Raw genomic sequence first — 15,931 nt, 5'->3', positions numbered from 1 at the left:
TGCCCCCACAAAGTACAAAAGAGGTTACAGATCTGGACAAAATCTGGCCTGTGCTAAAATATATGTAAATGTGGAAATGATTCCTCAGTTTAGATATTGCCAACATATTAGGGACGACCTTGACTAGCTGACCTGTGTGCTTGCTCATACTGCTGTCCATGGTGCTGGTGCTGTCGATGGGCGACTTCAGGGCCCCTGCTCTGCTCTCCCTCCTTATGGCTCTTTTACTTCTGAGTAAACAAGGATAGGACTGAGCTGCATAGGGTTGTGCCAAATCGTTGCCTTTTTAACAGAACAAAGGAAAGGGTGAACAAGATTTAGCATTTTAATACTATACGTACTTACCTGGGAGTAAGTCGCATTGAACTCAATAGGCTTTGCATTTTAACACTTTTCTCTCCAATGCCACAAGAAAGATAATAACACACGTGTAGCTGAACTGGACACGTATTTTTCTTGTTTACCCTCCCCTCCATCTTTCTTCACTCCCTCTGTTGCCTTCCCCTGTGGCTAATTTCAGATTGTAAGCTCCTTCGGGCAGAGACCTAGTTGTTGCTCTGTAAAGCCCCATTCACACTGATGGTGCTGAAAGAATAACAAACAGTGGAAGTGTCTCTTAGTGGAAGAGATGTGTTATCAAACAGCTTGAAGCCTGCAGTTATTGTTATTTCACTCACACAAAAATCTTAGTTCTAAAAAGCCGTTTTTAAAATTATGCTCTAGTCTAGTTCGCTTTTTTTTTGGTGGGGGCCCCTAATTTTTCGAAATCACAACGTTGTACAAAACATTATGGAATGAAATTTATTATTACCGTGTTTTTCTGACTCAAAGGTAACTTGGGCTTCAATGTCTCCGACATGGACACCCCAGAACTTAGTTGTTGCCACTATCCTTATTATTATCATCAGATTTTTTTTTACTCAACGGTAGTCCCTCCATCACGGACACCCCAAAACTCAGTTGAGGCAGCGCCGCGTCCTTAGCGCAAGGGAAGGGCTGAGGCGGCCGGTAGGCCCCGTCTCCATGGTAACAGGAGACCGAGGAAGCGCGGCGGCGGCGGCGGCGGCGGCGCCCGGGGCTTCCGCGTCCTCTCTGCCCACCCTCCGCTCGCTCTCCCGTGCTGCGATTGGCTGGTGGGTGGGCCGGGGGCGGGGCCGGAAGTGGCTGCTGGGGGTTGCCATGGGTGCGGCGGTGGCGGCCGGGGGTCGATGCCGGTGCTGGTGCTGCGGGAAGGGGCGGTGCCGGGCGGACCCGTGTGGGCTGCTTTGCCTGCTGCTCACCTACCTCAGCGTGGGCTACGCCGATTATGTCATCCTGGAGCATGTCCTGCTCCAGCCGGGCTTCCGGGGCAGGTAGGGCGCGCAAGCCCCGCAGGAAAGGCCCTCTGCACACGCTCAGGGGTACTGTGCCCTTGCGGTGGGGTTGTTTCTGGAGGGGGAGGGGCTAGAACGACTTTTTCCTCCTAGGAGAAAAGGCCTTCTGTACACGCCCAGGGGTACCGTGACCTTGTGCTGGGCTTGGTTTTTGGAATGACGTCTTTCCCTCCTGAAAATAGAATCATAGAATAGCAGAGTTGGAAGGGGCCTACAAGGCCATCGAGTCCAACCCCCTGCTCAATGCAGGAACCCACCCTAAAGCATCCCTGACAGATGGCTGTCCAGCTGCCTCTTGAAGGCCTCTAGTGTGGGAGCGTCCACAACCTCCCTAGGTAACTGGTTCCATTGTCATACTGCTCTAACAGTCAGGAAGTTTTTCCTGATGTCCAGCCGGAATCTGGCTTCCTTTAACTTGAGCCCATTATTCCGTGTCCTGCACTCTGGGAGGATCGAGAAGAGATCCTGGCCCTCCTCTGTGTGACGACCTTTCAAGGATTTGAAGAGTGCAATCCTGTCTCCCCTCAATCTTCTCTTCTCCAGGCTCAACATGCCCAGTTCTTCCAGTCTCTCCTCATAGGGCCTTGTTTCCAGACCCCTGATCATCCTGGTTGCCCTCCTCTGAACACTCTGCACACATAGTCACTCTGCACACGCTCAGGGGCAGTCTCCTGTATTTTATTTTTTATTTTTACAAAATACTTCTTTGCCCTTGGACTGGGAAATCGTTGCCTCTACACATGTTCATTGGTACTTAGATGTTTCGGAAACCTTTACATCATGGAAAGGGGGTGCTCTGCACATGGTTGTGGGCGCTGTGCCTTTACGTTCTTCTTGGAAAGCATCCTTTTCTCTTTGGAAGGCAACATGGAACTCTGCATATGCTTGTGGATACTGTGCCCCGACGGCCTTTTCTTAAGATTTTTGGATGTGCTTAGAGGCAATGTGCTTAAGTCCTTTTTGGAAAGCCTTTCTCCTTAGATAGGGTTACTGAATCCGGCACATGCTTAGAGATATTGTGCCCTGAGTTTATTTTGAAAGCGGCCTGCTGTGCTATGGGGAGAGCAGAGCATTACGTGTTTGAACAGATGTATAGTGACTGATAAGGACAAATTTATAGAGTTTGCTATGATAACGGCCCTTAGTTTAGAATTTGCTGTTGATTGTTATATATATATCCTGACTTTTCATGCAAGGAACCTATGGTGACCTACGTGGCCCTCCTCCTCAATTCCATTTTATCTCCACAACAACAACCCTGTGGGGTACATCAAGCTGAGAGCCACTGGCTGGCCCCAAGTCACCCAGTGAGATTCATGGCTGAGTGAGGACTAGAACCTGGATCTCCGGAGTCCCAGTCCAACACTATAACCACTACGTCGCACTGTCTGTCAAAAAGAGATTTAGGCTGGAATCTTATGTATACTTAACAGAACTCAGTGGGGCTTATTTCTGAGTAGACAAGTGTAGGATTGTGCGTTTACTTTCCCCCCCTGATGTGCATCTCGCCCTTCAATACATGTATTTCCAGAGCATTCTGCAATCCAGATTCATGGAGTTTGGAGAAGTCTATTAGCAGCTACTAGTCATGATGGTTATATTGAGCTCCCATGATCAGAGGCAGTATACCACAGAATACCAGTCGCAGGCACTTAACAGTAGGGGAAGGGCTGTTTCTTTCCAGCCTTACTACTGGAGCTTTTCTGCTACAGGAAACAGGATCTCGGAGGAGATGAACCTTTGGTCAATCCAGGAGAGCTCTTATACTTGTGTGCGAGTTGTATTTTTAATTGGGGCTTGAGAATGCCTTTCCCCCCTAATAGCTGGAACTTTAGAGGCCATAGCGCAGTGGTAGGACGCCTGCATTGTATTCAGAAGGCCCCAATTTCAACCCCAGCTTCTCCACGTAGAGCAGGAGAAGCTCTTGCCTGAAAACCTGGAGAGCCACTGCCAGTCAGTGTTGACAATCCTGAGCTAAATGAACCATGGTCTGATTCAGGAAAAGGCAGCTAGCTTCCTATATTCCGAATTTGTTTTATACTTTGAATGGTTTTAATTTTTGTGAACCGCCCAGAGAGCTCCGGCTATTGGGCAGTATAGAAATGTAATAAATAAATAAATAAATAAATTTAGCACTCCCAGCGTTCCCCAGCTAGCCAGCGGTAGAACTTTTCTCTCTCTAAACATCCATAGGATCACGCCCTTAGCCTGCAATGCTAAACATGCTTGCTAAGGAGTAAACATTGTTGAACACAATGAGATATACCTCGAGTAAGTTTGCAGAGGCAGAAGTTATTTGGAGGCCAGGATCTAGAGAAATGTGCTGGAGTTTCAACTTCTGTTTCTCAAACACCATCTTTCTTCCCGCTTCACCCCCAATGCCACATTTTGAAAGTGCAGAGTATTGAAAACACAACAGAAAACTGACTGAAATCCCACTGGGTGCACCCGGCCATGAGATATCCCTACAGAGGGCCTTTGGATCCCAGCTGCACTGAAATTAATATTCCCCCTTCCTCCCAAAGCTTTGCTGCATTAGTCAGATGATCCCTGCTTGACTGTCAGAATGCGCCATGTGCAACGGGATAATAAGAGTGTTAAGGATGATTATGATGGTGCAGGGATAGAATGAGCTCTCGAATTTCACTGAGTTAGCCTCTCCTGGGAAAGCACGCGGGGATGCTGTTGGTGGAGGGGAGCGGGGGAAGGAAGCTTGCAAGATGACGATGATCTCATCGCTTCTGTTTGTCGCAGCCTCTGGTGTCCGTTCCACGCCGTGGCGTTCAACTTCATTGTCGTGATGCTCCTGGCCTGCCACACACGGGCTGTCTTTGCTGACCCAGGTAAGCCTCCTCCATGCCTTGGCTGAAGACCTCCAAGGCCCTCTCTCTCTCTCATTGGCTGTGGTGCAAAAGGACCATTTTGCACTCACTTGCTCTCTAACCAATCCATGGCTTCCTAATGGAGCTTGCTGCCGTAGGATGGAGTGACATTAGCCACCAACTCAAGTGACACTGGAAAAAAGATGAAGCACAATCTTGTGCCTGTATTCCTAGAAGCAGGTCTTACTGTGTCCAACGAACGCGAGAGCCCTGCTGGATCAGACCAAGGGTCCATGGAGCCCAGCGTTCTGTTCACTCCATGGCCAGCCAGCTGCCCACAGGAAACCCGCAAGCAGGACGGGAGTGCAACAGCACCCTTCCGCCCATGTTCCTCAGCAACCAGTGTACATAGGCTCACTGCCTCTGATTCTGGAGGTAGCACATAGCCGTCAGGGCTAGTAGCCCTGGGTAGCCTCCTCCTCCATGAAACGATCCAGTCCCCTTGCAAAGCCCTCTGAATGGGTGGCCATCACTGTGGTAGCAAATGCCATAGTTTGAGCTGTGTGAAGAAGCCCTTCTTTTTATCTGTGCTGAATCTCCCACCAATCAGCTCCATGGGGTGACCCCTTTGGGTTGTACCATTACGAGAGAGGGAGCGAAACGCCTCCCTGCCCACTTTGTCCACACCAGGCTTTTGTACCCCTCCGTCACGCCTCCCCTTACTCGCCTTTTCTCCAAGCTAAGCAGTCCCAGATGTTGTAACCTTTCCTCATAGAGGCGTTACTCCGGCCCATTGATCATTTTAGTTGCCCTTTCCAGCACTTTTTCTGTGGTCACTCCATAGATTTGTATAAAGGCAGTGTGGTCTTGGCACTTTCATTTTCAATTTCTTCCCTGGTTATGGCTAACCTGGAATTTGCCTTTCTCACCGCAGCTTCCATGAGCGTCTGTCTAAGACAGGGGAGGGCAGTCTCTGGCCCGTGGTCCTGATCTGGCCTGTGGAGATTCCCCACGCGTCCCACAGAACATGGGCAGCTGCCTTATATCAAGTCAGGCCCTTGGTCCATCTAGCCCAGTATTGTTGACACTGACTGGCAGCAGTAGCGGCTCTCCAGGGTTTCAGGCAGGATTCTTCGCTGGCTCGACCGGGAATCCCACCTGGAGCCTTCCGCATGCAAAGCGCGGGCTCTGGCACTGAGCCACGGCCCCTCCACAGATGTTTTTAAGAACTCGCTTTGAGGCCCAAGTTCCAAGGGGCTTTGGGGGATAAAGAAGCACAAGCCAGGAGAGGGGCTTGAACTCACAGCCCCTGGCTCTTCAGCCACCCTCCCTTACCCGCTGGGCTATACTGACTGGGCTAGGAGTCGCACCTTTGTGCTCCATAGCAAGGACGGAGCCAAGCCCAGTGCTGCTTTTTAGCAAACCTAAGCAGAGCAGCTGCAGGAAGCTGAGATGCCTCCCTCCTCCTTGGCGGGTGTTATTTTTCCATAGCTGCTTGCTGGGCTCCAGCTGAAGGTTGTCACCTCGGCTTCCTTGGACGTGTCATCTTACCCTCCTCCCTCTCCCGCCTGTGAATCTCCAGGAGTGTTTATCTCTAGCAGAGGGAGGCCGTCGGTCGTCTTTGCCAGTGGCATTTGGGACAGAAGGCATTTAATTTAAATTAATCAGCCTGCTTTCTGTATGTGATTTTCTCTCCCCCCCTGCCCCCGGCCACTTCCCTAAATGCAAAATCAAAATATTTAGCGAGCGAATGTGCCTTCTCTGCGTCACTAAGAGATAGAACAACTCGGTTGAGTAATGTGCCTGCATCATGGTTAGAGAAGTTCATCCTGTTCCCATTTGTTGGGAGTTTGTTTAGATCATGATATACTTTGAAAAAGGGGAGGGGGGGTCAGGAAGTCTTGGTTCTCGCTTCCAGATGGGGCCAAAGGCCCATCTTGTCCAGCACTCCAAGAGCGGCCAATCGTGTTCTCTAGGAAAGCTCAAGAACAGGGCATGACGGGGAAAGCCACCCCCTGCTTTTTGTCCCACGCATCTGATACTCAGCGGTATACTACCTCTGCACTAGGAGGCTCTAGTGTGTAAGCCGGCAGGAAGACCCTCAGGGTCTGCTCCAGTTGTCCCCTCCTCTATGCTGTGGGGAGTTTCCCCCCAGGAAAACTAAGTGGACCGACCCTTCCCCAGGGGCTATAGGGATGTACCATGGCAACAGCTGAGCCTAAGGGTGCCAGCAAGCATGACTTTGCTCAGACAGGGCCGGGCACAACATGCCCAAGCCTGACAGCTACATAAGTTCTCTCGAAGGCTTTGCTGCATCAGATTAAGGGCTCTTCCCATCCATGTGAAGCCGGGAATAAATGATCTGGGCCCCCCAGGGAAGAACATGAACCAAACATGCCAGGGTGCGTGCATGAGATCTCTTAATGTGGGCAAAGGATGCTCCTTAATCCCTGTTTTTACGCCTGGTCAGCGTGGGTGCGAAGCAGAGGATCACCCACAGCACCGCACCCGTCTTTGGCCCAGTTTAAATTGGACTCCGGCTCTCTTTCAGGCATGGTGCCGCTTCCCGACACGGCTATTGACTTCTCCGACTTGCGAAGTAGCAGCAGCAGCAGCAGCAGCAGTGCAGCGCACAAGAACAGCCGGGTGAGCTGTCAGCCTCGCAAAGGTTCAGCCTCCCAGGGGGAGCCTAAAGCTGCCTTCCCCTTCGCCCGGCGTCCCGCCAAGCTCAGCGCTGACTTCTCCGACCGGCAGCGGCTCTCCAAACGCTCGAGCTGTGCAGGCTGGGGGTGATGGGAGTTGTAGTCCAGCCCATGCAGAGGGCATCGGGTGGGGGAAGGCTGCCCTAAGCGATGGCATCGTGGCAGCTGCACTCTCTCGAAGTACTGCAGCGGGTTCAGATAAGCACCATTTTTCCCAGTTTCCCTCTGCAGTCCCCAGGGAAAGAGATACATTTCTCAGCATTAGGTTGCAGGGTTTCTTTTTCTTCTTAACAACGGGTATAAAGTTACAGCTGTCACTGGAAATCGCCACTGCCTTCCCCACCCCTCTGCATGCCCTTTAATGAATAGGCCTAGTTCTCTCTGAGGTGAGCAGCCTGTGTCTTGGGTGTGCCACCACCGACTGGAGCAGGGAGCAGGACTCCTTTTAATGTTCCTTCATGCCAGTAACAATTCGACACACATAAATGAGTCTAATGCATGAGGGAGAATGGTTCTCCCCTTGCCCTCTCCCTGACATCCTAGTTGTCCATATGCAGGGAAATTCTGGGGGATGGGGAAGAGTCATGGAAAGCAGCTGGCATCGTTGGCCACTGCTGGGGTGAGGGGGCACGTCCAGGCCGGGGCTCTGTTGATACTTGCCCTGGGGGGGGAGTGGGCTTAATTTTTCTTTTTCCTTGCTAGGTACTTCAACCCATGCTGGGAGGCTAGGTCTCGCTACCATTTTAATCCCCCACCGTGCCTTTGACATATTGCTCTGGGCAACGATGAGCCCAGGTGCGAAGGCAATCTGAGGCGTGTGGGTGCCGCGGTCCCTTTGCCCCCTCCGTCATCCTCTCCTCTTTTGCCTCCCTAGAATAACGAGGACTGGACGGTGTGTAACCGCTGCGAGACATACCGCCCGCCACGGGCGCACCACTGCCGTGTCTGCCACCGCTGCATACGCCGCATGGATCATCATTGTCCCTGGTGAGGATCCTGCAGTCCTAGGCCATGGGGCTGGCCTTTGGCTGGGGTGGTGGGGTTAGGTGGTTCATTGCAGCCGCTTGGTTTCTGGCCAGGGGAGGGAGATTCCCAGGCCATTCCACAAAACAATGGGCCAAACGCAGAGGACCTTCTTGGTGGTAGCCCCCGCTCCCCAATTGTGGAACGCTCTCCCCAGTCAGGCCTGCCTGGTGCCACCGCTGTGACCTTGTGGCGCCAGGTTAAGACTTTCCTCTGCTCCCTAGGCATTGGATGACATATGATCACCTCCCTTATCTCATTGTCACCGTTTTTTAGCTGTTTTAAAGTGTTTTGAAACTTTGTACGTTAAAGATTTGAGATTATGTTTTTATCGTGCTGCATTGTGGGAATGTAGTTTTTGTGAGCTGCCCAAAGAACTTTGGCTGTTGGCTACAGACTAGTATAGAAATGAAATGAATTAGACATTAGAATTCAGCTTCCTGCCCCCCTCTGGCAACTAGAGAAAGCAAACCTTTCTTCTTTCAGTATGTTCTCTTGTGCTGTGTTTTCTTTTCAACGCGCCCGCTCCCTCTCTTCATAGGATCAACAACTGTGTCGGGGAGCTCAACCAGAAATACTTCATCCAGTTTCTCTTCTATACAGGTGTGTTGTGGTTTGGAGGAGGATTTCCTGGGAAGCGGTGGGGTGGGGTGGGGGGTCAGGGCACTGTGAGTAGCAATCATAATGGATCTTCTGGCTTAGCGGGCCCCATTATGCAGTCAGCCCCTGCCAGTGGTAAATTCTGAAGTGGAGGCAGTCATCAGGACAAGAGAGAGAGAGAGTCCAAAATTGCAGGCAGCTGCGTTGATCCATACCGACAAACCATCTCCAGCAGGAACAGGTGATTTGCAAAGCGAATGGGTCCTAATTGCCCATTCAGGACGAAGCCCCCGTAAAATACTTTGCATGACCACAGGGGCAGCTCACAACTATATATTGTTGCTGGCGAAATCCGTTTCCCCAGCCAGCCACTATGAGGATGGCAGCTGCGTTCAGAGAGAACGGGGGAATTCTTAGGGGGGTGGGAGGTGGCAGATAACGTCGGGACCCTGCTGGGCCTGCGTCCCTGCATGCCCTGGCCCCGCTACACCACCAGCCTCTGTGGGCCTGGTGTGCGCCATCCGCAGCAAACAATCTGTAAGCTTGTATTGCTGGTTGAGCAGCACACATTCCTCCCTGAAGCGTCTTGTGGGCCTCAGAAGAGCGCACAGTTCTGCACCGACTGAAGTGGATCCAACCGCCTCTATTTGTGCTCTGAAACCTAGGCAGCAGTTCCTGCCTCTCCCCACTGGAGGGTGCTCTTGTCTCAGGGACACGGTACAGACACACACACTCCCGTCCCGGGAACCCTGGAGACGTTTCAGATTTCTACCCAGTTTCTTTGTCTGTAAGAGCTGCGAGTTCTTGTTTGCCGGGGCCTGCGTCTTCCAGGCCCCCTACTACCTGCAGGACATGCAGTGGGGTCTGAGGATTTCAGCACAGGGCCACCACACCCGGCTTCCTGATTGCCTGCTTCAACCTTTGTAGCCTTTGCTATTCTGGCTCTGCCGCCCCCACCCACAAGAGCAGGGGTGAAGATGTTGGGGCCGGTGGAGTGACGGCTAAGAGGGCGGGGCCAAAAATGCCAGCATATTTTAGCTGAAAACTCTTGGTGCTCCTAACTAAGCCTTAGCAGAGCCGTTTTGGCCTTTTAGAAGTGGGGGGAGGGGGGGAGTTGCACAAAAAGGCCTGCGTTTCCATAGCTCTGTGCTAGAGGCTTCCCACCGTTCTGTGTTGCACTCTGAGGACCCCTTAGGCAAAGCACCCTCCGCCAGCCTTCGTAACGTGGGAGAGGTCGGCTGTGCACAAGCTAAGCAGGCTCTCACCTTGCTTCATACCTTCTCGGGTCCTCCATGCAAAGCAGAAAGGCCCCTGTGAAGATGCCGGTGGGCCCTTCGCCAGTTTTGTCCTGCTTCCCCTGCAAATAATAATAATAATTATTATTATAACGCCTTTTTCCCAGTACCTCTACTCAAAGCGCCACCTCCCCACTTTGGCCGAGAACCCCTTTCCAGTTCATAGAATCATAGAATAGCAGAGTTGGAAGGGGCCTACAAGGCCATCCAGTCCAACCCCCTGCTCAATGCAGGAGTCCACCCTAAAGCATCCCCAACAGATGCTTGTCCAGCTGCCTCTTGAAGGCCTCTAGTGTGGGAGAGCCCACAACCTCCCTAGGTAACTGGTTCCGTTGTCGCACTGCTCTAACAGTCAGGAAATTTTTCCTGATGTCCAGCTGGAATTGGCTTCCTTTAACTTGAGCCCGTTATTCCCCTTTTCTCCCTTCTCAAAACGTATTCTTTCTGTAAAGGTTTTGGCTTAATCTCTCATTCATCTACTTTTAGTTTGTGTTTGTGACCATGAGGGCTAGAAACTTAAGGAAAGCTGGGCTTCTTAGGCATCCGAAAGTTGTGCGGGAAGCCCTCCCCCCACCACACACTTTTTTCTTTGTACAAACAAAAGCCAGCAGTAGCATCCTTTCTGCCCATACTTGGGAATTTATGACAAGCGGCCCTAAGGGATGATGAATATAGACAGCTGGACTGATGCACGTTTTTCTTGGTTTCTCTCTGCCCCCTCCGCCCTCCCTGTTTCCTGGCCTTTGCTGACCTAATTCTCCCGGCCGCAGGCTTGGCTAGCCTTTATGCCATGGGGCTGGTCTTGACCACCTGGCTTTGGCCCGCGGACAAGAGCTCAGCGGGGAAAGGAGAAGGAGCCGAAGCCAGCGTTTCCGGCAACCACGTCCAAATGTGAGTGCCCGCTTCTTCCTCCCGCCAGGGAATTGGAAAAGAAAAAATACACACACGCACACACACACACACAGAGGCATAAATGGGGGTTGCAGAGGCCCTGTGAATTTCTCGGGCTTTGCAAAATTAAAAAGGAGGAAAGAGAAGGAATTGCCATGTCACACGGTGCCTGCCAAGAACAACTGGAGCACGAGAATGTTGGCTCCAGGCCCAGGGGAGGGGAGGAATGGATGCTCCAAGCCAGCCTTTGTGAAAGAGCTGAACCACACCGCTCTCTGGGCAATGGGGGTTGGGAGTTGCTCCTTTGTTCACCCAGAGCCTCCCCACCTGTCTCCTCCTGTATAGAGCCGGACTTGGTCAGTCGACACCTTCAATTTACTACATGGAAGGAGCCGGACACAGCCTTGTCCCGTGTGTGTAGATGTGTGTGTGTGTGTGTTGTGGTGTCAAAGCAAGTAATTCAGAGTGTTGGGACAGTGTGTGTGTGTGTGACTTTGGCGACTGGCCCCTCGGTGATATTCCAGGGCTCCCTGTCTTGTGGGTGTATCAAAACACGAAAGCCTTCTACTTAGGGCGATAGGAAGAAAACGGGTGGGGCATATTCTTCCCAATTTTTTAAGGGAAAAGACGTTCCCTGTTTTCCCCCATGCGCCTCCAGCCAGCTTGGCTCCTGTGAGGATGGAGTGGCCAGTACCTGTGACGCACAGGCCAGCCTTACGTAAAACGCAACACACACCCCATCCAGAAAACCCCACGGGGTGGACGGGTGACCTCCTTAGCCAGCAGGCTGACTGCCCTTTCCCCTCTCCTTCCTCTAGCGCTCATCGCATCATCTTGCTGGTAGAATCCATCCTCTTTGGGCTCTTCGTCACAGTCATCTTTTATGACCAGGTTAGTCTTACGGATTGGCCACCTGTGGCCTTCAACACGTTGTTATTTATTTCTATAGCACCATCCATGTACATGGTGCTGTACACAGTAAAACAATAAAAGCAGCAAAACCCTGCCACGTAGGCTTATATTCTAATAAAATCATAATAAAACAATAAGGAGGGGAAGAGAATGCACCAAACAGGCACAGCGGACAATAAAACTAACAGTGTAAAAGTAAGATCAACTCAAGGTCTAAAAGCTTTAGAAAAAGGAAAAAAGTTTTCAACTGAGCTTTAAAAACTGCCATTGGACTCGTGGTCCGCAAATGCTCTGGAAGAGCATTCCAGGCATAAGGGGCAGCGAGAGAAAATGGACGAAGCCCAGCAAGAGAGGTAGAGAGACCCTTGGGCAGGTAAGGAACATGGCATTCAATGAGCGAAGGGCACGAGCGGGGCAATAATGTGAGATGAGAGAAGAAAGATAGGAAGGCGCTAGACTGTGACAAGCTTTGAAAGTCAACGGGAGAAGCTTATATTGGATTCTGAGGTGAATTGGAAGCCAGTGAAGGGATTTCAGGAGTGGAGTAACATGATCAAAGCGACGAGCCAAGAAGATGATCTTAGCAGCAGAGTGGTGAATAGAAACCGAGGAACTGACATGAGAGGAAGGAAAGCCAGTCAGGAGAAGGTTACAATAGTCCAGCCGAGAAATTCTTGGACTTCAGCTCCCATCAGCCCCAGCAAGTATGGTCACTGTTCATGGACGATGGCAGTTCTGGTTCCCCACCTCTGTTTTTAAGAGGGGGTTGCACAGGGCACCCTTTTTCAGTCACCAAAAACTCTAATTTGTATGTCAGCACTTCTCATATAAAGGCCCAGGCACAATACCGGAAGAGAAATAACATCCATGATGGCATTGGCACTAGCCAATACAATCAACAGATGCACCTGCCTTGTGCAAAGTCAATCTATTTAGCCTGGTATTATCTATTCTGACTAACAGCAGCTCTCCAGAGTCTAAAGCAGGGGGCTTGTTCCTAGGCTGGAACGCCAGAGATTAGAATTGGGGCTTTCTGCATGCCAAGTAATGTGATCTCCCACTGAGTCTTCCCATCTACCCCAACTCATTCAGCTAAATCCAAGATCTCAGGCAGAGTCACGGAGTACTTCTTGACACAGTGCAATACTGGACAAGATGGACCCTTGGTCTGATCCAGCAGGGCTCTTCTGAGGTTCTTAGTGGCGAAGGACTTTGGAGGTCTTCCAGTCCAACCGCTTGTTCAAGGCAAGATCTGCACTGCAGGGTGCAACTGCAGCCTCCCCGACAGACGTCTGTCTAGTTTCTGCTTAAATCCCTCCAGCCGAGGAGGGCCCAGGAAGGGGCTCTCCCATCCGTCCTGCCCGTGATCCGTTTCGGGGTTGGAGGATTTGAACTTGGGAGCCTTCTGCGTACATAGCGATAGCTTTCCCCCTTGCGGCCCTGCTTCACCTCTGTCGCAAGGTGCCGTTCGGGGTGGGGGAGGTAACGGGGCTGAAGGGCCAGGCCTCGGAGGACCTGCCGAGGGCCTAAGGAAACCCGGACGGCCGATTTGCCCGGGATGGCGGTGCAATGGGAGCAAGGAGCCAGGCCGCGTCATCTCTCCCGCATCCCCCTCACTGCTTTGTGTGTGTCTCGTCTCCCAGCTGGTCTCCATCATCACGGATGAGACCCCGATCGAGCAGCTGCGCAACCGGCTCCTGAAGGAGGCGCGCCAGGAGGTGTCGCACACGCGGAAGCCCAAGATTGCCCTTTTGCGGGAGGTGTTTGGCCGAGGTACATCAGACAGCCGGGGGGCAGACGGGGCGGAAGGGCGCCTTCCCCCTGCGCCAATCTCTTCTTCCTCTTCTTCTTCTTCTTCTTCCACTCTTTCAGGTCTCGTGATCTGCTGGCTCTTTCCCTGTCACTGCACCTCTCCATCAGCCAACGGGCCTTCCTACAGCTACTTGCCCAACTACGACGTGTGACTTTGCTGTGTTGCCTCCTGGGGCGGGGGGAGTCTCCCCCCTTGCTCTGCTCATGGGTGCTCTCGCTCTCGCTCGCTCTCATTCTCCCCTCTCTCAGTGGGAGCCAAGGGTCCCGTTCTGTTTCATCTGCTACAGCCCGCAGAGGAAGCAGCGGCTTGCGACGTTTTCCTTGAATCCTGGAGGGGCGCCGGTGTCCCATGACTGTTTGAAACTCTGCGCCCTCCCTTGGAATCCGTGCTCCAGCTCATCTCTTCTCCTTCCCGTGAGGTGGAGGTGAGTGAGAGGCCTTTGAACTCCCGGCCTGCCAGCGCTCCTCTCAGAATCGTGGGGTGGCTCATGGTGAGCCCCGTGCTGAAATCCACCCCGGGATCTGAGCCAACAAGTACTGGGCCTGTGAGAAAAAAGGGGCAGAGATGGAGCCCCCCTAGTCTTCTGGGCCTAACCCTGCATCACAGGGCCCTGGCATCGTTGAACCTCTTGAGTCCAAAGAGATCATCCCCCTGCACACCAGCCTACACGAACAAGGGATTCCCAAGGCATTCGTAGCCTCTTGGCAGCTGCTCGTGCGATGTTCGTGGGTCGTTCTCTTCCTCTCGGGATCTGTGTGACCTCTACCTTCTGGGGATGTGTTTACCTGCTCTTGTTTACCTGGTTGCTTACCCCAAAGCGAGGGGTGGGGATAATTCCGTTTCCAGTTGGCCTCATCCTCCGGTCCACTGCTTCTGTGTGCAACCAAAGTGGGAGGTATCTGGTGAGCAGCTCACGATTTGTCATCGGCAAACCACTACAATTTTCTACGTCACTACAAATCGGCCAGTGATCTGAAAGTTTGATGGGCGCTGTAGGTATTTCTCTTGTCCCCAGGCAGAGCTTGGGGAGTCCATGAAGAGCAGGCCATGGTACCCTTCTCTGAATGCAGCACCCACTTCCTGAATGTTTGCCTCTGGTTTGCCGCAAGTGTTGTCCTTTCTCGTTTCAATACCCCCCCACCCTTCCCTTACATCTTTTTCTGTTGGGCTAGAAACTGAGTGGGAACGAATAGTGACCAGGGTGGAGATGGGACCCCTGAATATTTAGGCTTACCCATCTGCCTTGGGGGGCTTCTGCCATGAATGTTTGGCTTGGAAACAGGAAGGCTTGATGTTGTTTTGCGTATCTCATTTTCAGGGGAGGGGACTCCTGTGTACCCTAAAGGATAACCCCCGGGGTGGATCACAGCCCTTGAAAATAAGAGCTTAGGTTTGCAGCGTTATTTGAGGGTGGAGCTTCTGAACCGAAGGAGAGGGAGAGATTTGGGGGTGAGGGCAGTTTCTCCTGACTTAGCATTTCGGTGGTGGAGGCGGGGCATTACACCCCTTGAAATTCTACCTCTGTGAAGCTCTCTTAGGACACAATCTTATGCATGTTTAGACAGAAAAAGAGCCCTACAACTCCCAACATTTCCCAGCCAGAAGGCTGAAAGCTGTAGGACTTCTTTCTGTCTAAATCTGCAAAGAATGGCACTCGTCCTGTGTGGAATCAGGTAGCCATAGTATCAGCTGCTTCTCCTATCTGGTGTATTATCAGCATTTCCCCTCACCCCATCCCATGTTTTATGGTTGTGTTTTATTTATTTAATTTATTTAAAGTGATCTATTTGCAGTGTAAAAAAAAAAGTTCAAAAACAAACAATAGTCAACAGGTAAAATAGCTCATTGGCATTAAAACCAGATGGCTTCAGAAGCTAGGAGGAATGTAAACGCCTTTGCTGTGTCGCGTTGGCACATGGTAAAGGGAGACGGGAGGGACTTCCAGAGGTAAGGAGCCATGGCCAAAAAGGCCCTGTTCCTTGTTGCTAACCGCTGCAGCACAGAATGTGGAGGCGCTCTGGGCTGAGGATGGTTTTGGAGGCCTTCAAGAGGCAGCTGGACAAGCATCTGTCAGGGATGCTGTAGGGTGGATTCCTGCATTGAGCAGGGGATTGGACTCGATGGCCTTATAGGCCCCTTCCAACTCTGCTATTTTGTGATTCTATGGACAGGCACGTTCACATGGGAGCGCCCTGACCCAGGTTATCCAGGGCTTTGTAGATTTCGTGTGTTGTGTGCAATATGTTCCAATTAGGGCCGTGGCTTTTAGTTAATTGAGCAGTTAGGTTGTTCAGTTAAAAAGGGTTTAATGAGCTAAAATTGTGCCCCGATTGATCGGGCAGCAGGCTTTATTATATAATTTTAAAGAAAAGTACTTCTAAAAACAGTGGACGGTGAGCATGATAAAAGAGGCATTCTCCTTCCTCTCACGTAGGAAGGAATGCCTCTTCTGAAAAAATGCCTGCTGTTATACAAGACATTAATAATCTAAAATCAAAGA

General features: G+C 51.6%; 1 protein-coding gene across 1 annotated transcript; it reads left to right on the top strand.

Moving 5' to 3' along the window:
* The first annotated feature begins 1,023 nt into the window (after positions 1–1,023).
* On the top strand, positions 1,024–15,360 carry LOC134412363 (palmitoyltransferase ZDHHC3-like). Its single transcript, XM_063146267.1, has 9 exons — positions 1,024–1,352; positions 4,128–4,216; positions 6,747–6,841; positions 7,772–7,884; positions 8,462–8,523; positions 10,586–10,706; positions 11,525–11,597; positions 13,262–13,391; positions 13,491–15,360. The coding sequence occupies exons 1-9, from the start codon at positions 1,024–1,026 to the stop codon at positions 13,580–13,582; spliced, it is 1,104 nt and encodes a 367-aa protein (XP_063002337.1). The 3' UTR covers positions 13,583–15,360.
* Positions 15,361–15,931: the final 571 nt, after the last annotated feature.

The sequence above is a fragment of the Elgaria multicarinata genome, chromosome 21 (assembly GCF_023053635.1).
Source record: "Elgaria multicarinata webbii isolate HBS135686 ecotype San Diego chromosome 21, rElgMul1.1.pri, whole genome shotgun sequence".
Taxonomy (NCBI): domain Eukaryota; kingdom Metazoa; phylum Chordata; class Lepidosauria; order Squamata; family Anguidae; genus Elgaria; species Elgaria multicarinata.
The sequence above is the reverse complement of the archived record's forward strand: the minus strand, read 5'-3'. Positions and strand labels throughout refer to the sequence as shown.